Genomic DNA, 20,175 nt, shown 5'->3' with positions numbered 1-20,175 from the left:
AGTATTTATTAGTTTTTTTTTTCAGGCTATGACTGGGAGGGGCTCATTCAAATGGCTCATTTTGAGCTCGATTGCCCTTTTTAAGTCCGGTTTATCTTACGGTTTTATTCTTGGTACTTACGAATTGTCTTTTTTGGATTATAAATTATCCTTTCGAAGCAACAGTGTTTCTACGAAAAGTAAAAAGAAAATCTAAAACCTCGATCTGTTATTGTTCGCTAAAAAGATTGGAAAATCGGAATATTCACCTGCCCCTTCCAAGGTGGCAGTTCTGATTACCTGGTACATGGTTCTTAGCTCCTTTCGCAAAGTGCCCCCCCCCCCCCCTAGGAAGATTTTGTGAAAACATTGTAAACTGTTTGAAATAACGGGCCCTTGTATTAATCCGTTCCAGCCTTCTGAGAAAATACTTTAGTCCCTTGAAATTACGGCTATGATACGGCTATTGATGTTTAATGTCTCTTCTTGATGCTTGTCAAGTTGAGTAGAACACAAATGGTATTCTGTAAAATTTAAAATAAAATTTTACAACATATGAGTCTTTCAGAGGCCAGATATACTATTTCCTTAAAATAATGCCAAATAAAATTTGATTATATCCCCCTCCCCCCTTCCAACGGGAAAAATATTACGCTAAACAATAAGAGAAATCGTTAGAAACGAGGTAATTTACTACCATTGAGAAAAGAAGGGAAATGCAAATGTTCCAGCCGAAATCCCACTCAGCCGCCCTCTGCAAAAAGAAAAATAGATAAACATAAAAAAAAGTGAAGTGTCACCTTCTCATTTGAACAGTAAAAGGTGATAGAAAAAAAGATTTTGAATGGTTGTCAAACTTACATCTGATAATTTAGTTAGTGCAAGGTTTTTCTAAGGCTAATCTTATTTCTTGGATTGGAAGGATCTGTATTTTCACTAGACTTAGAAATATAATGAAACGGTTATTTTTACTTTTTTAAGGGGTCGATCCTCCCCTCCCCCTTGGATGTACCTTGGGCTAAGTTCAGATATAACTTGTTATGCTAGCTATGTCGGTTCAGTCTAGGCTGGGTTTGCCCGAACCTGGACTTATAGATTATTTTTGGACCTTTTTTTTTGTTTTCAATTTGTTTGAAAAAGGTAATTAAAACAATATGTGCCATTCAGAATTCGCTGAGCGTTGCGCTTACAGGATGGAACTTGTGTTTTACAATTTATTATTAAAGGGATCATTGATATTTTTATTGTTCTATCCAGTTTGTTCATTTGTTTTTATGCAATTTTTTTTCGCCTATTTCTTTTGTATGAATTCAGTTGGTTACTGGCAATGATTCATGAAAGGTTATCGTAGGTCACGTTTTTACTTTTTATTACGTTATCTTTCATAAGAGAATATTTTTCTTTGGGCAGAACCATGCGCTGTTCATAAAGTTTTTTTTTGTCTTGTCCAGAAGTTGGAAAAGAATTCCAGACAGTTGCTTGATGACCAGGCATGACGTCAATTGGTGAAGAAAATAAGTTGAATTTTCGAAATTTATTATTCTCGTTGAATAACACCAGTAATAAGTTAAATGATAACTTGAAAAAGAGTTCGAATAATCCCAGTGTTGTCAATAACAATTATATTCGACAGAAAAAAATTGAAAGGCCGTATTTCAGCTGGCGGAAAAGCCATCACAAAGAAGAGAAAACGAAGGAGCAAGGAAACCTGGTATGTTTAATACCATATTAAGACTTGGTTGCTTCACTGTTATTAGCTGAAGCAGGCACTTAAGCTTGGAGTTTCCGGGTGTTGTCCCGGAATGTTACATTTTTGTAATAATTATTTATGTAATTATCTTGGAATTTGTCTTATTTTATTCCTCTCCTCCCACTTCAATGCTTTCCTGAAATGTATAAGTGTATATACCTGATAAAAAGGCAATATATTTGGATGTATTTGGTCGCACTTATGATCTTGTTTTATGTTCAACGAACATCCAATAGCCTGTCTGCTTATAGGAGGGGGGAGTGTGGGGGAAATCATCTGCTTTGGTCCATATGAGAGCATGCCCGTTGCTAAATTTTTTCAAGTGTATGAAAATGTTTGAACATTCGCATGTTCTGTCCTTTTTTAAGCATTTAATCCCCTTCTCTATCGATAAATCTGCTGGTAACTTACCACCTAACACATGAGTCGCTTGGTGATGAAGATAAGTTCAATTATATTTCTTTTCCCCCTTCAAAATGATAGTATTGTTTCGTTAATTGACAATTCGATTAAAACCTTACGTGATTTTTTTTATGTCCTGGGTAGCCAATTGTGTGTTTTCATACATCAGTGCTACCACAGTTAAGTCAATTTTAGTTTTTTCACGCTTATTCGGATTTGAAATGCCTGGAAGTCTTTTTTTAAAACGCCTATTTTCATCAAACCACCTTGATTCGTCTCTGTTTCTAAATCAAGGTGAAGTGATTTGGTGTTAATTGTGTTGTTATACAGATCGTTTTAAATTTGACTGTGGTTTGAAGCTTAACCGCGCTTTGTCAAACCTGTTTCGTTGTTATTGTTTTTTTTTTTTTTTTTTTTTTTTTTTTTTTTTTTTTGTAAGCATTGAATTTAGTTGATTTAAAATCTAATTATTATGATACTATTGCAGTAGGAGGCCTGATATCTGAGCTTTTTTATTTACATTTGACGCTCGCGTGGGAGGGCGGACAGTAATCCCAAAGTCTATAGTTTACCTGAAATTTTGAAGTAGGAGAAAAAGGAATCTCATGTTTGTTTTTATTAGTTTTGTTTGAGCTTTTGAATTAAGAAATCCACGTCAAAAATAAGTGCAAAGCTATTCATATAACTGTTTATATTATCATTTTGGTACATGTCTATTATATGGTACACACTCGAGAAGTGAAATTAGGTTAATCCTAATGAAATATACAAAAATGTGATGGAAATTCAGCACTTTATTTGGGATTTACAAAGGAAAAAAAACAGGTCTCACCTAAATTATTAATATTTGAAAATATTCTTACCCAAAGTCCAAAATATTCAAACCTGAGAGCAAATTGACACCTGTCTTCAGCGAAACTGAGCTTTACAAGCCAAAAATGAAGTATTATTCAATAAAAAAAAAAGTTTGCGTAGTCAACCTCTATTTAATTCTTCATCACCTAGTGACGCTCAGAACGCTTTTGGGGTGTATGGGGGGGGGATAATTTGGGAATTCAAATTGCGCTAAAAGCTTGAAATAAAAGGTTATAAATTTGGATTGTACTTCTGAGAAAAAGTAGGTTTTGTCTGAAAAAGTTCTTAAAATCAGCGGAAGTTATGCCACAAAGCTATAATACATATTTTCGCCTGTGTAGAACAGAATATTTTTTATATTAAAAAAGAAAGAAAATCTTACGTATTATGCCTACATAATCAGCCATAGTGTGGGGTGATAACCTATAATTTGTCATGGTGGAATTCCCGTGCTTCTTTTGGATTTCGAGAAAAAGATTTCAAGGACTGAATTCAAAAGCTTGATCAGGGTTTTTCAAACGCCCACGGTTTTTGTGTATTGTTTTTTTTTAAAAGTTTTTGTTTGAATTCTTTGTGTTTTAGATGAAAACGTTAGAAAATCGTATCGGAAAACAGCGAATGGAAAAAAGAGAGTACATGCTGTCCGAATTCAGCGTAAAAAGCTGCAGTAGAAAGTTTTCTTAAATAATTGAATTAATGTTCAAAAATTTAAAGCGCTCTGGGTATTAAAAAAAAAAAATTGACGATGCAGAAAAGGGGGGCGATAGAGGATTTCATTACAGTTTCGATTCTATCGTTCAAAGTAACCTTACAAACACAATAAACTTGCTTTAATCAAAAACCGTGTCTATTAGTGTAATTTCTACTCAATTTTAGATGATACTTCTTTGTTCCCACTTTTTCTTCCTTTTGACTTTAATTGCTTTGATTTATTCTTGAACCCTGTCACGTACATTTGGAATAATGATGGGTCTTTTGTTTCCCTGTACCCACAGGAAAATCATGATACTGATAGCTTAATATGCAATTCGAAGTTAAGAATCAGGGGCAATTGATATTTAATTATCTATTGTTGCTTTTAAACTGTTTCATTTCCGTTGTAAATGGTTATAATCTCGCCAGTTATATGTATGACATGTTTCCAAAAAGTTTATTAATTTAGTAGTATACCTTTGTGAGAATATCGGAGTTTCATTTAATTATGTAGTTTCTCTCTCATGCTCACCTTTACTAGCAAGTCATGAAAATAGGTTATAGATAAATAGACACTTATAAGACACAATAAGGGTCATACAAAACAATAGAGGCAAGTAAACACGTTGAGGAAGATCCTACAGACAGGCTCCCCAAAAATCTCTTTATTTTTCAAAGCTTTGTAGAATTTTACCTACTATTTTGATAACGACCTCTCTTTGGAAAATGTAGAAATCCCCCCCCCCCCAAAGAACTATAAACGGGACTGATGGAGTTCCAAAAAGGAGTCTAGAGATGACAAACAGAAACAGAAACCATCAGAAAGAACTGCTAGGCATATTCGATAAATGGCTTACTACATCATATGCTATTTCCATTTGCATATTTTATAAAGTACTTACGAATTATGTTGTATATTTTTTGAAATATTTATAAAATTTCTGTTTTTCTGACGTTTTTCAGTTTTTATTTTGTTTTTGTTGTTGTTTTTTTTTTGGGGGGGGGGGTCAGTTTTGTTTTTTTTCAGCAAAGCGGTAGTTTTTAAGATTCTATAGATATTGGAATATATAACGAGTCAGTTAGTTTTAGGTACTTTCGTAGATATATTTTCTCGTATACCTTTTAGAGACTGTATATACTAATCTCGAAGCTTTTTCAGGGCTCTAGACCATGAAAAATTGATGGGCTATCTTAGAATGCCCATTTCCTTGCCTTTGGATCCTTCTTGAGGAAAAGCTGATGTTTTATGGAACAGATTGTTAGAAAACTTGACTAGGCCTGCTGTGGTTTTTAAATTGGGGGGCTCAAAACGTCCTGTATAGGGTTTTGGACATTGAAAAATCCATTGTCTATCTAAGAAATTCCATTCTTCTGCACTTTGGTCTTCTTTTGATTAAAATTGTCCTTTGGTGGCTCAAAATGACAGAAAACGCCACCTTGATGTGACATGTTCTCATTAGTTACATAATCAAAAGGGTAATAGATACGCCAATTTTCTTAATAATTTGTCCTCTTCTAATATTCTATGACCACTGGTTCATAACGATCACCCCTAGAAAAAAGAAACAAAGAAAAAGAGGAGAAATATCAGTGCATCGCATACAAATAAGTAATTTTCCTTGTTTTTCAAGTCGGGGGGCAGTATTTCGGCTTTTTTGGGTGTGTGACCATGTTGATTCCAATGACGCGCTTTCCATTTCGACCTGACGCCATTTTCAAGGAATTTTAGGCTCTTTTTGGAAATTCCCATAAATCTGTTTTTGCGATAAATTTTTAACATAAAGGTCAGTTGAAATAATGTTTACCATTCCAAGATCACTGTCGAATTGCAATTTTTTCGCTTTTAAACACGTTTTTAAACTTATGATTTCTGTGGGCCGTGATCGCTCTTTACTAGGTTGCAGCAACACCATGATGGTAGCTTGGATTTTTAGGATGTCAGTCTATTGCCACTTTTTTCCATTTATGTGGGAAAGGCAGACTTCTATCCGCATGGAATTGACTAATTTGACATCATAACTTTTCTGACTAAATGGTTTTATTATATATTTAAGTCGCTTGTTAAATAGTAAAGTAGTTTTTCTTGTTTCCTTCCAAATTTGTATTCATTGAAAATCTTTTTCCCAAGTGACCCTTAAGTTTGGTATAGAGTAAAGTAGCCTAATTCCAATTGGCAAACGTGACGTCGCAACGGCTTTTGTAATTAAGTATTTATAACCAGGGCCACACCCAGGATTCTGATTGATTTAGAGAAGGAGGGCATAAAGTACATCTATGGAAGGTGTAGCTGTATATTCTATAAGTACTTTTGATTATAAAGTAAGGGTCAACTTTGAGAAACTGAAACGCAAAAAAAAAAAAAAAAAAAAAAAAAAAAAACTGGCGCTTGGAAAAAATAAAAAACTAATTCAGACAAAAAGTATGATTTTAATTAACGAGAAAACCCTTAATTTTCATCTGGCATAAAAATGTCATGTAATATGACATTTTTTCGGATTAAATGACGTTGAAAATATCCAATGAGCTTTTATGAAACTTTTTTGTTGTTGTTTATAACACTTCTATTTGTTTAAGTAATCAACCCAATGTTATTATCATAATTAACTGGTCAAATATTTTGACAGTTGAAATTCTTGATTTGTCTGACTTGATAAGAGTTAAATACAATGTAAACATTGACAATGACTTACGCAAATTTGTCCACTGAGCAAAGGATTAAATTTCATAGAAAAAACAACTAGGTCTAACAATTCCACACTTTTAAATATGAATTTGATTGCGATAAGCAGATGATACTGAGCGTTAGTAAATAATAAATGGAATTAGAACTCATCGAAGAAGCTGACCAAGTCAAGAAGTTGTACAGTAGACTGTTTCCTGTACACCAGACGCAGGATCGCAGATATAGGAGTATGCATGTACGCACGGTACTGCACTCCCCAAAGTTTTGCGATTTTTCAATTTTTTCTTCAATTTCAGTATAATTCATTCTTGCTACTATTTTGGCCAGCCTGAACACTCCTTCGAGGAAATATGGAGGCCTCTGCAACACGCTGCTACTGCTAGCAACACCCCAGCACTAAGCCGCCTGAGGCCAACACAACTGCGCACGCTCCTCCATCCCGATCTATCTAAAGCCTCTTTACACCCTCCCAGGAAGTTCCCATTTCCTTTAAATCCATCTACACACAACAGAGTGAACAATCCCTTTTGTAGAAAACTTGATTCTAAGATTAAAATTAAATTTGATGACCCCTTCCCCTTCTGAAATATTACCTTGGCTGTCCAGAATTTAAACAACACGATATGCATTTTCTTTTCGGGCTCCTGGAAGATGCATCATATATTGCTTTATGCATACATTATACTTTGCAGAAAAAGGCTAAATAAAGGAGCTGACTTGTGTATATTACTGTCTTTGAGGTTACGAATGCATCCTTTATCTCTAGCTCATTGGAATTCTCCGAGTTGAAAATTTCACACACAGTCAAGATGTGTTCCACTTCGTGAGGCTCATAAATATTTAATAAACTTTTTAATATAATCTGTTCCACGTCTCCAAATAATAAGTAAATGAGTCCTGACTGTTCGTTATTAGCCTTTTACGACGCCGAAGTAGTTAAACCATTTTGAGTTCAACTACGGTCTTGAATAAGCAATAAAAAGTTCTACTCAAGCAAAATGATAGATTTCTTCATATAAAGCTTCAACTGCATGTTGGTTTCCAGTAAGATTGGAGACTAGAGACGCCATATTTTCAATTTAGATTTCTTGAAATGTCTGCTCTAAAAACAATTATGTTACCATATTTTGTTATCTGAATCGCGTACACTCCCAGCAGGGTTGCCACCTGTATTACGAAAGTGCTATTTTTCACTATTTCATCATGGGTAGATCTGTAGCACGTAATATATTGAATTTCCAAATAGTAGCACTTTTGTGCTATAATTTTTCTTTCTTGGCCAAAACAATGAAGATGTGAAAAAGGCAGAGGAATTAACAAAAAACCATGGTGGCAACCCTGACCTCCAGAGAATATTTACATTCTTTCAATTGGTTTCTAATACTCAAAGGGAGTATAATTTTTTTTTGTACTAAAACAAGACGGTATTGCATACAGTTTAAAGGGATTTTATGCTGTCGGTAGAAACGTATGGGATTCTGTATTTTCGCCAAAAGAGTACTGGAACATTTACTCTGAATCTGCTGTATCTGATTGTGTAATTTTCATCAATATCGTATCTTAGTTTTACATTTTTGGACTTGCATCAAACTTTGGTTATTTTGATGCATATACTGTTTCCTAACTATCATTTTTATTTATTAACTCGTTTTTGTCAACTCATTGACTTGTATTCTTGCTCTTTTGTCACATGAATTTGTGGAAAATTTTATAAATGTATGCACTTCCATGACAGTTCAATACTACAATATCGAAACTCCTCACCCCTTCCCTCTCTTGTATACTTCCCCTTGTGTAAACAAAAAAACAAAAACGAATGATAAGGCACAGCAAAAAATATGAAGCAAGCACTATATGCCTATAAGACAAGCACTATCATATAAGACTTGATATTGTAGTGGTAAGAACACTTGCTTATGGCCGTGGTAACTTGGGTTCGAATGACAAGTTGTTTGCAAAGTAGAATGCAAAGTAGTTTTGATTGCGTTTACGATATTTAAACTGCTGTTTTTTGGGGTTTAGGGGGGGAGAAAGGTACCTACGTTAGGTTAGGTTAGGTTACGTGTTTAACATATGCTATGCTGTATCCCCCACCCCACCCCCCTAATGTTCAAATATATTCCCAAAATTTGTTTCTAAACTATTATATATTCATCCTATTTTATTTTATTTCATTAGCATTAACCAAACTTGACTTTTTAGAATATACTTTTTAGATATATATATATATATATATATATATATATATATATATATATATATATATATATATATATATATATATATATATATATGTATGTATATGTGTGTGTATATATATATATATATATATATATATATATATATATATCTATATATATATATATATATATATATATCTCTCTCTCTATATATATATATATATATATATATATATATATATATATATATATATATATATATATATATATATATATATATATATATATATATATATATAAATATATATAATATATATATATATATATATATATATATAATATATATATATATATATATATATATATATATATATATATATATATATATAAATATATATAACTATATATATATATAATATATATATATATATATATATATATAGAGAGAGAGAGAGAGAGAGAGAGAGAGAGAGAGAGAGAGAGAGAGAGAGAGAGAGAGAGAGAGAGAGAGAGAGAGAGAGAGAGAGAGAGAGAGAGAGATATATATATATATATATATATATATATATATATATATATATATATATATATATATATATATATATATATATATATATATATATATATATATATATATATATATATATATATATATATATATATATATATATATATATATATATATATATATATATATATATATATATATATATATATATATATATATATATATATATATATATATTGGCTCAAAAAATTATTTTCTGTTTTTTGGCTCATTTTGAAAACGAGTCGAAAAAAATTATATCTTTATTATTTCCGAATTTGTAGTAAGTTTTTATTTTGCTGCCAAATTATTAATGCTGATATATTTGCATTCCAGGAACGCCTGTGCTATAGATTAATGTTGAATGAGCCACGTAACCCCGCCTCTTCTAACCGTTATGAGTAGTGGGAACCATGGACGCACTAATGTATAAGGACTAAAGAGTCTTGGTTTTTGCGAGCTTGTTGCGCTTTTTCTTCCATACCATGTTTCCCAAAGGGTAAAGCAACCAAAATCGGTTATTTAGGTCCGCTACTCTAAACTTATTGATTGATTACTATTGTTTCAACTTTATTGCTAGATGAGTGCACGTTTATCTGCATGCGTATTGTAAAATTGTAATGATAGTCTTCCATGGCGGGACAATTCCGCAACCGCTCCGTTTTTTACACTCAATAAACCACTCGAGAGCGAAATTTTACAATCTATTTTGTCACTGTTGGTTTCTCAAATTTTACTTTTCATTTTTTTAATCTGCGAAACAATGACGAATGGCGCTTATATTTTTCTTGTATTCATATTTTTTGGTCAAGCCACTGTAGTTAAGATCAAGGAGATGGGAACTGTAGTACGACGGGTCATGATGCTGTTGCCGGATGTTGCGATTCTCTTTCCCTAACCAGTTTCAACAACTTTATGGGAGTGTAATTTTACTAGAAATGACTCGCCATTTTTTTTTTTTTTTTTTTTTTTTTTTTTTTTTTTTTGTAAGGTGATATACACTCTTCTAGATTGAAAATCGCTGGATATATAACTTCCTTCAAAATTATATTTACAACGTGTCAAAGCGCTTCGATTTCAGCAAAAAAAAAGAAGCAGCTATGCATTTCATTGCAAAGATTCTTCAATAGTGATATCTTGAGGGAAAGTTTGTTTTTACATTTTAAATCTTTTATTTTATAAAAATTATTTTGTAACAAGAAACTGAAATAGTGTTTATTATTATGAAATTATCGTCTTAAAACGATAAGTTTCTTTTGTTATCAAGTAGTCATGGACAGCGCAATAGCACTGCTTAAGTGAAGAACAATTTGGCTTCAGTGGACTATTATTAGCTACTAAATCAAAAGGAAATTTGTGTATCCATGCTGTTCAAAGGGCGTATATGCAATATTTCGGAAACGTCCAAGTGTATTAGATTAAAACTTTCAGGGGATTTTGAGGAGAATGTTGAACCAAATCAATAGACACTATGTGCATCTAGGTTGTCAAGAGAGCCTGTCTGCAATATGTCATGAACGGAAAAAGGGTACTAAGTTGAAACTCTTGGGGCATGTTGAGGGGGGTGTTGAACTAAATAAGAAAACACTGTTCATCCAGATTTTTAAAAGGGCGTATCTACAATAGCTCAAGAACAGCAAACGGTATTAAATTGACATTTTCAGGCAATATTGACAAAATCAAGAGACATTACATGCATCCAGATTGGATATACTTTATGGGCAGGTTGAGAGGTATACTAAACTAAGTTCTAAGGCACTATGCATATCCAGTTTGCCAAAATGATGTATCTGCAACATATCAGGAGCGGCTAAAGGTATTAAGTTGAAATCTCAAGGCACATTGAGGGGGATGCTCGACTAAATTTAGAGACGAAAGGCAAGACACTGTTTGCATTCAGGTTGTCGAATGGAAGTATCTGCAATATCTCAAAAACGGCTAAGAGTATTAAGTTGAAACTTTCAGGGAATATTGATGGACGGATCCGGCGTATTCCTTCTCTAAATTCACCCCGGAAGTTCTCCCTTGGAAAATGCCTCGCCCCCCTCGGAAAGTTCCCTCCGACAATTCCCCCTTCCCTTGGGGAATCTCCCCAAATGTAAAATTGATCAGCCAAAGGTAAGTTGTGATAAATAAAAAGAATGAAGAAATGCGTATAATCGTACATCAGCTATTATAAAGGAGGGGCAGTGGGTCATTGTGTATGCGGGGGATACCAGATGCCTAAAATAGCGCATTTCAGTGCCCGAGTTGGCTAAATCTCCGTGGGCCTTCATTTATATATATATATATATATATATATATATATATATATATATATATATATATATATATATATATATATATATATATATACATGAAGGCCCACGGAGATATATATATATATATATATATATATATATATATATATATATATATATATATATATATATATATATATATATATATATATATATATATATATATATATATATATATATATATATATATATATAAGAAGGGGTATAGGGTGAGGGAATAAGAATTAATCTAAAATCTCCCTCCATTTAGACTAAGCCCGAATAAGGGTTCTGTAGGGTGAAATCTCCCGTCTTATTGCGGAAGAATGTTTCTGACATTTACTTTTAAAGTGTCACTTAACTAAACTAATTTGCTCCACTTTTCATAAAATTATATGCTATTCTGTGTAATTAAGTATCAGCTATTAGGAAGGAGGGGTGGTGGATCATTTTTTACGTGGTGGGGGGGGGGCACAGCCGTAAGTCCTTTGGCCAAGGGGACAAACGTATTAAATTGTTCAATGGGTTGTTACCTTTCAAATTGGTCCCATCTCTAACTAAGTGGGTTCAAAAAGGGCCGAATTTTTTCAATAGCCTGAAACTTATATAAAACCTTGGACTGAGGGGACTTCAATGCAGAAGGGAAATAAAATAAGACATTGCTTCCCCTCAAAATGCAGCCCAAAAAAGTGCCAGAAAAGTGCCAAGTAAATTTTTCCCTCCCGCTTCAAAAAAAGGGCTATCTTAGAAACTTAGGGAGAAGGCTCATTTGATTGGAAATTGATAACTTCTGAAATTTTCCACGGGAGGAAGTTTCAGCGGCGGAGAAAACGCCTAACGCCATTGACGGAGACGCAGAACTAAATAAAACACATTGTGTTAATCCAGGTTGTCAAAAAGGAATATCGGTGATGATTCAGGAGGAGCTAAGGGCGTTAAGTTAAAACTTTAGTGTATGTTGAACTAAATCAAAATCGAGGGGATGTTCACTTTCAGAAATCACGTACATCAGGTGGCGCTGGCTGAGCATGGCGGAAACGGTGCGACTCATGGTATAAACGGTGCCAGTGGTAGCGGAAACTCTGCCAAGCTTGGTGGAACTGTGCGGCACATTTTGGCGTTTTAAGACGCATACCAGGTGGTGGAAAGTGGGCAATCCCTCGATTAAAAAACGCCAAGTGCATCCAGGTTGTCAAAAGGACGCACCTACAATATTTCAGGAATGGCTAAGGGTATTAAGTTAAAATTTTCAGAGAATGCTGAGAGCAATGTTGAACCCAATCCAAAGACACTATGCATCCAGATTGTCAAAAGAATATATCTGCAAAATCTGCAATATCTCAGGTACGGCAACGGGGATTATGTTACAACTTCCAGGGAATGTTGAGGGTGGTATTGATCGAAATAAAAACATTATTTGCAGCCAGGTTTTTTAAAGTACGTATATGCGATATTTCAGGAACGACTATGATATTAAGTTAAACATTCCAGGAAATGCTGTAGGGTATGTTGAACTAAATCAAAAGACATAGTGTGCATCCAGGTTGTCAAATGAACGCCTCCGCAATATATTAAGGAACGGCTATGGGTATTAAGTTGGAACTCAGGGATGGGCGAGGGGGAGGGTGTTCGAACTCAATTAATAGACACTAACGTTGTCAAGAAGACAAATCTGCTATATCTGAGGAATGGCCTTGGAAATTAAGTTGAAACTTTCAGAGAATGTTGAGGAAATATTGAATTGAATCAAGAACCACCAAGTGCATCATAATTTTCAAAATGAAATATCGGCAATATCTCAGGGACGGCCAAAGGTATAAAGTTGAAACTCTCAGGGAAGGTTTACGTGAATGTCGAACTAAATCAAAAGATGTACATCCAAGTTGTCTATCTCAGGAATTGCAAAGATCATTAAGTTGAAATTTTCAGGGTATGTTGAGGGGGACGTGGAACTAAATCCAAGGATATATGCATCCAAGAATACTGCATCCAGGTTGTCAAAATTGTGTATATGTAATATCTCATGAACGCGTAAGGGCAATAAGTTGAAACTTTTGCGAAATTTTGAGCGGGATGTTGAACTAAAGCTAAAGATACTTTGTGCATCCGGATTTGCAAAAAGTGTATCTGCAGTGTCTCAGATGCCAAGGGTGTAAATTAGCGGCTTAAGGAGCCCAGCTGAAGCTTTAAAGAAATTTTGGACGAGATGATCAAGAACATTTTAAGTTCTAATTTGGGGGGAAGGGGCAAAGAATAGCTTATTAAGGATAATAAATATTTTGAGAAAAATGTTCTTCAATTGATTTTTAGCATTAGTTTTTTTGTCTTGATCAGCTTATGATTTCTGGCCATGAAGGTACCTCAATTGAAGTTTCAGAACCATTGGAACCTCAACTGGAATCAAATCCGGTTGTATTGATTCTTGATGTTCTATTTTTATTTTTTGAACACAAAAAGAGAACCCATTTTAATAAATGAGCCGAAAATGCATTTTTCTAATCAAACAAGTAGTTAAAATAAAATATAAAATAATAAGATTCTTATGATTAAAAGGTCGATTTAAGGTAGTTTTACATTTAAGGTAGCTCTTCCCTTTCTTTCGAAAAACTTTTTTTCTGAATGTTTTCTAATTAATATTCTAAAAGAACAAAAACTGGAAAAAAAACTTCTGTAATACTAAAGTAGCCTTTCACGTTTTCATTTTGTATTCACGCGACGAGGAAAAGAAATAGGAAAAAAAGTATGATCCAGAAGCATTGTTCTAGGCACCCGGAAATTCTATTGTATTGGTTAGGTATCTGGAATCTCTTACTATAAAGTTTCTTTTTTATTAATTTCAGTATTTGGCTTTTGGCTTAGGCCCAACTATAAAAATAATGTGGTAAATTTCAGTTTTGTAATGTCTATATATCTTTATTATACAGTGTAATCCAAAGATTTTTTTTTTACTTTTTTTTTACTTTTTTTTTATTTTTTTTTTATTTTTTTTAATCTGATGTTTTGAAAGGCCCTTAACTTAATTTAACCTAAATATCTGAATATCTCGCACTTTTTAGTGTGTTTTCAAGATTTTCTACAGTCTTCGATTTTTTTTTTAGAATAGTTATAACTCCATGAAATTGTTTATGGAATTGCCATTTATGAGGTTAAATTTTCAGTTTCCAATTTAAAACCTATCGTCACTCTTATGGTTCCAAAATAATTCTGAAAAATTTTGCATTTCAAGATTGTACAGTTTAGCTTCAAACATGGTTCCATTGCAAATCGACCCGATTCAGCTCAAACCCTTTAAACCCAATCTCATTCAACTCCACCCCACTCAAATCAACCCTCTCTCCTCTCAACCTCCGTGTAACTCAACCCCATAAAATTCAACCCGGTTCATCTCGACCCTCATTCAACTATACCCCCATGCGGCTCAACCCCAAATTAATTCAACCCCATGCAACTCAACGGCGTTCAACTCAACCCCTGAAATTAGTCCACTCGTCTGAACCTTAATTTGACTCAGCATATATTTAGCTCAACTTCCATGCAACTCAACCCCATGTATTTCATTCCCATTAAACTCGGTGAGGGAATTTGCCAGAACTCCTATACGAAATTCTTTTTATTTGTCTTACTTTCTCTTTGCCGACTCATTTTTTTACATGTGAAGATGTTCCGGGGTGATCGTCCGGGGAAATTTTCAGCGCGTTTGGAAATGTCTAGGGGATTTCTTCTTTGAAGTATTTTCCATGGAAGAAATTCTCCACTGGGGAATGTTCTGCGGGAGCAACCTTCCATTGGGGGGTGGGGCATTTCCGGGAAAACTTCCACGAAGGAGTGATTTCCAGCATGACTTAGAAAACGATCAGAAATTAAAGGTTTTTTTTTCAAATAAAAGCGCTAAGGGAAATATTTCAGACAGAATCGTCCACAAGAAAGTTTTTGCGGGAATTTTCAGAGAGGATGGAATTGTATGGGGGGGGGATATTTTGTTTGGGAGGAATTTCGTATTTGTAAAATATATTTATATATTTTAAATGCTCTTTTTATCATTTTAGCATTGAGAAACGATGGTGTGGCTTCCTGGAATTAGTATCACTGTATTTTAAGGATGTGCCCCGAGGCTATATACAAAACTTTGTTGATTTTGTGGGTTTGCATTATTTTTCTGTTCTTATTTCTCATCAACGGTTGTTACGTGATACTAAATAATACCAAATAAAAAATAACAACAAATCAGTAACGTTTTGTTTACAGCCTATAGGAATTTGGGAAGAAACTCTGTATTGGCGATTATTGTACTCAGAAAGAACGTTAGATGGTAAATCACATGGTGTGTTTATCTTTCAGCAGTCAAATTAGTCGGATCTTCGAAATTTGCCACAAAATGTCCCTAAACTGAAAATTAAAATACTTCAAAATTGTGCGCTTTTAGGTTCTTCAGTGTGAGGAAAAATGTTTTGTCTGCCCCTCTGCGGGTGCCCCAAGTTGAAAAATTATGCAATGAAATGTATGGGCAGAAGAGCTTGTTGAAAACTACATTAGACGAAGAAAGAGAATACATATTGTGGGGTAATATCGTGGACATGTCACTGGCGGATGCAGGGGGTGGGGATGGGTGGTACCCCCCTCCAAGATTTTTTCTGGTACCCTCATGCCTTATTCTTTTTTTTTCTGTTTTTCACTTTTTTAAAATAAATTTTTCAATTTGGTCAATTATTGGCGCCCTTGTCATATTTCCCTGCCCCAAGATTTTGATTATTGGCGCCCGTTCAATGCATGTGATAAATTTATTACAATTGAATAATTTTTATCGTTGACTAATACTTTTTAGTTGCAAATTTTATTCCTTTTTTCTCGTCTAAATTCTTCTGCAAAAAGGTGTTGCCCCAAAAACTTGATTTCATTTTAAATCTTAAACCTAGTAATGTTATCAAAACGTCAATTGCGACCTTAAGTGTAGTCTTGGTAATATAAGCTGGAAGTTCCTCACGAAACCAGAGCAATTCTTGGGCTTCTATTAGTTTTAACAAGGGTTGAGTTAAACTTGTATTAAATTCAATGAGGGCTGATTTGAACAGGGTTGAGTTAAACGGTGGTGAGTTAAATGGGGTGCAATCGAATGAGGGTTGAGATAAACGGGGCTGAGTTGAACGGGATTGAATAGCATAGAGTTAATTTGAATGGGGGGTCGAGTTAGACGGTGGTTGAATTGCATGGGATTGACTCCAATGGAGGTTGATTAGAAAGAAGGTTGGTTTGATCGCGGTTGAGCCACAAGGATAGAGTTGAAGGGGGTTGCGTTACACGCACACCCTATAAACACACACACACACATGTTATATAAATACACACACACACACACACACACACATATATATATATATATATATATATATATATATATATATATATATATATATATATATATATATATATATATATATATATATATATATATATATATATATTTATTTTTTTCTTCTGTGGGTGAGAGGAGAAGGAATATATATATATATATATATATATATATATATATATATATATATATATATATATATATATATATATATATATATATATATATATATATATATATATATATATATATATATATATATATATATATATATCAAACAAACAAACACAACTTTAAAACAATAGGGAATTTTTTTTTCCAAGACAGTGCAATTTAAATCGGTGTCAAACAAACACAACTTAAAAACAATAAAAATAAAATTTTTTAAAGCGTTTTTTAAAAGCATTTTTAATTTTAAACTTCGTATTTTAAAGTAAGTTTGTTTTTATATATATTTTTTCTTTAATGTTGTGCTGAAGACGGCCCTTGGACATAGGGCCGAAATATTCACCGATTTAAATTGCACTGTCTTGGAAAAAAAAATTCCCTATTGTTTTTAAGTTGTGTTTGTTTGAGAGTCCTGGTTGGACTTCGTTGAAGTAAGGATACTGGGGCTGTTTTAAAGGTTTTTTAAAAGCGTTTTTTAAAAGCATTTTTAGTTTTAAACTTCGTATTTTAATGTAAGTTTGTTTTTATATATATTTTTTCTTTAATGTTGTGCTGAAGACGGCCCTTGGACATAGGGCCGAAATATTCACCGATTTAAATTGCACTGTCTTGGAAAAAAAATTCCCTATTGTTTTTAAGTTGTGTTTGTTTACACCGATTTAAATTGCACTGTCTTGGAAAAAAAAAATCCCTATTGTTTTTAAGTTGTGTTTGTTTGATATGGAAAGGCAGTGTGGTCTTCGTCAATATTTGTGTTATATATATATATATATATATATATATATATATATATATATATATATATATATATATATATATATATATATATATATATATATATATATATATATATATATATATATATATATTGTTCCAGTGCTCCAACCTTTAACGGTCATCCGTGCCCCTGAGACTTGAATTTTGATTCATTAGAAAAAATTAGTTACAATGCACTGTTGAATTAGAATGTGAACTATTTCTGAGCGAGTATGATACCAATTTTACATTTCAAGTAAGATATGGAAAGTTGATTAGTTGTTGGATGCTATTTTTCCGCATACGGAAAAAACTAAAATTATGTCACACCCTATCAGTGATTGGCCTAAAGCTTTTGCTGTAAGCATTCCAAACTTATAACGGGCTTTGAAACTCGAAATGCTTATAGATTTAGTAGTCACTATTTGAGTACTGAGTAAACATAGATAATTTTTTTTTCAATTCCATAGTGAAGTTTAATTTAGCCTATCAGTATGGTTCAGTGATCCTTGAATCATGGGTTTAAGAGATAAAAAGAAATCCAATAAGGATAAAAAAGAAAGCTTTGGAAGTTCTGGTGGAATATCCTTAATTTCGTCATCTACTTCGTCCTCCTGGATGCCGCTAGCTGCTGGTGGGAAATCGTTTTCGAATTCAAATTTGTATAATCCTAGTATACCGAATAAAACCTCGCCTTTATATGATAGCCCAAGAAGGGATAAGTTGAATAATGTGAAAAAAGTACAAAGCAATATTGATTTGAGGTATTGTGGTCAAGGTGTAATGAATAATGGTTATGCAGTGCCGAGGAGTAATGTGGAATTGAAGAATTTGAAAAACCATCAGATTAATCGATGGAGCACTTATTCACTTCCTGCTAAACCGAGGGCAGCAGCGGTAAGTGGCGAAATTAGATTTAGGAAGATCAAGATCGGGAAGACGAAACTTCTTGGGTATCTTGGAGCATACCATGTTCAATCTAAGAGGCCCCCAGCATAAAAGTAGACATACCGTTGTGTTTGTTCGATTATGCCTGCGCTCAGAGGGATTGGGGTCTGCTCTCCTAGATTTTTTCCTAAGGGCCCTTTGATACACGTTTGGTAAAAACGTCAAAATACAAGAACATTCTGATGATCTTTGCAAAAAACTTTGAAAATCTCGTTATTTCCTATAGCTTCTTCCCTATTAGCATATGTTTTTGACATTCTTACTAAAAAGGATGTCAGGCACCATATAAGTGCCCTCAGGTCCTTCACAACTTTCATCGGCCCTGAATTGCAGTCAAATACTAGTTTAGTTAACAGCATATTAACAGTCAACAACAATTCTGTTTATTCCGTTTTCTAATCAAACACCATAATAATAACTTCATAAATTTTCCTTTGATTTGATTTCCAGAGTTTTTTTTTTTTTTCAGTTTCATCGAGCTCAAGTGAAGCTCTCAAACCCCCCCCCGTAGTACTTGACATCCCGGTGGCAAGATTGTAGAGGGTGGGGATTGGTCCCCTAGATTTTACCCTCCTTTAGATTTGGAAATTTCCTTTTGTTGGTATTCTCATTGAAAAATGTCCTATTTTAGTATTTTCATTGAAAAATACCCTCTTCTGGTATTTTTATTGTAAAAAATGCCCCCTAGATTTTGAAAAATACGCCCCAAAACTTTGTGAATTGGAGCCACTGATATTGGAGCCACTTTAAACATTAATATTGGTGATTTCGAAGACTTTATTCAAATAGCATTATGAGTCATGTTGATGCAGAATATGCGGGAAAAATAATGCAAAAACCAGCAAAATCAGCAAATTTAGTGCTTAGTCTAGGGGCATATCCGGGAATTAGTGTGGAGAGAGGGGGGACTGGAACTTAGTATACTAGAACTGGCTCATAAAAAAACAGAAAATAGAAACTTTCCAAGTTTAATCCCTGAAGACTGAAGAATATTTTTAATTAGTGTTTAGTTTCGAACAACACATAAAATGCACTGTTGCCCTGGTTCGAACTATGGACAATTAGTCTTATAACGCGTCTAGGCAATTGTTAAGCTAATTACTATCAGAGCGACTGTGTTGTATCTAAAATTTCCAATTTAGGGAAATAAGTTGTAGTTTATGGCCGTTATCGACTGCACTGCTGATAAAAAGTTTGATTCGTACTGGTAAGATAGTTACGCGCCTAAGGTTGTATCGGACAAATTCACAAATCTGAGAAAATTGCCAATAAAATGTTTGGTAAGTTGTTCTCAAAGGGAGGATCAACATGGCTATGTTTATTCAAATATGAGTTAATCATACTGATCCTTCCCTTTGAGAACAGCTTAGCAATATGTTTTGGCAATTATCTCAAAAGTGTGTAAGACTCCGACTCAACCTTTAGATGTGACAGTGACGTTATGTTCTTTACTTTTTAAATCTTCTTAAGTTACAGTTTTGTGGCATAAGTTGCTTATTTTAAGAATAGCAAGGAATTTGCTTCTATAATATTGAATGTTTTGGAGCAAATATAAAGCACGATTGTTTGAAATTCCGGGTAACAAAGC

At 33.5% G+C, this 20,175-nt stretch overlaps 1 protein-coding gene across 4 annotated transcripts in view; it reads left to right on the top strand.

Annotated features, from left to right (window-relative positions):
- Positions 1–20,175, top strand: part of GckIII (Germinal centre kinase III) — a 303,196-nt gene that overhangs the window by 100,903 nt on the left and 182,118 nt on the right. The window contains exon 1 of one of the 4 annotated variants that reach the window (XM_089104369.1): positions 18,095–18,536. The exons of the other annotated variants lie outside the window; for them this stretch is intronic. Coding sequence (XP_088960495.1) covers positions 18,156–18,536 — 381 coding nt within the window. The 5' untranslated portion in view covers positions 18,095–18,155. Of the gene's footprint in view, positions 1–18,094; positions 18,537–20,175 lie in introns of those variants that run through there. 4 annotated transcript variants of the gene reach the window in all.

The sequence above is a fragment of the Artemia sp. Qi Xiang Cuo genome, chromosome 18, assembly GCF_049724085.1.
Source record: "Artemia sp. Qi Xiang Cuo chromosome 18, ASM4972408v1, whole genome shotgun sequence".
NCBI classification, from domain to species: domain Eukaryota; kingdom Metazoa; phylum Arthropoda; class Branchiopoda; order Anostraca; family Artemiidae; genus Artemia; species Artemia sp. Qi Xiang Cuo.
Note: the sequence above shows the minus strand (reverse complement) of the source record. Positions and strands in the feature narration are given on the sequence as shown.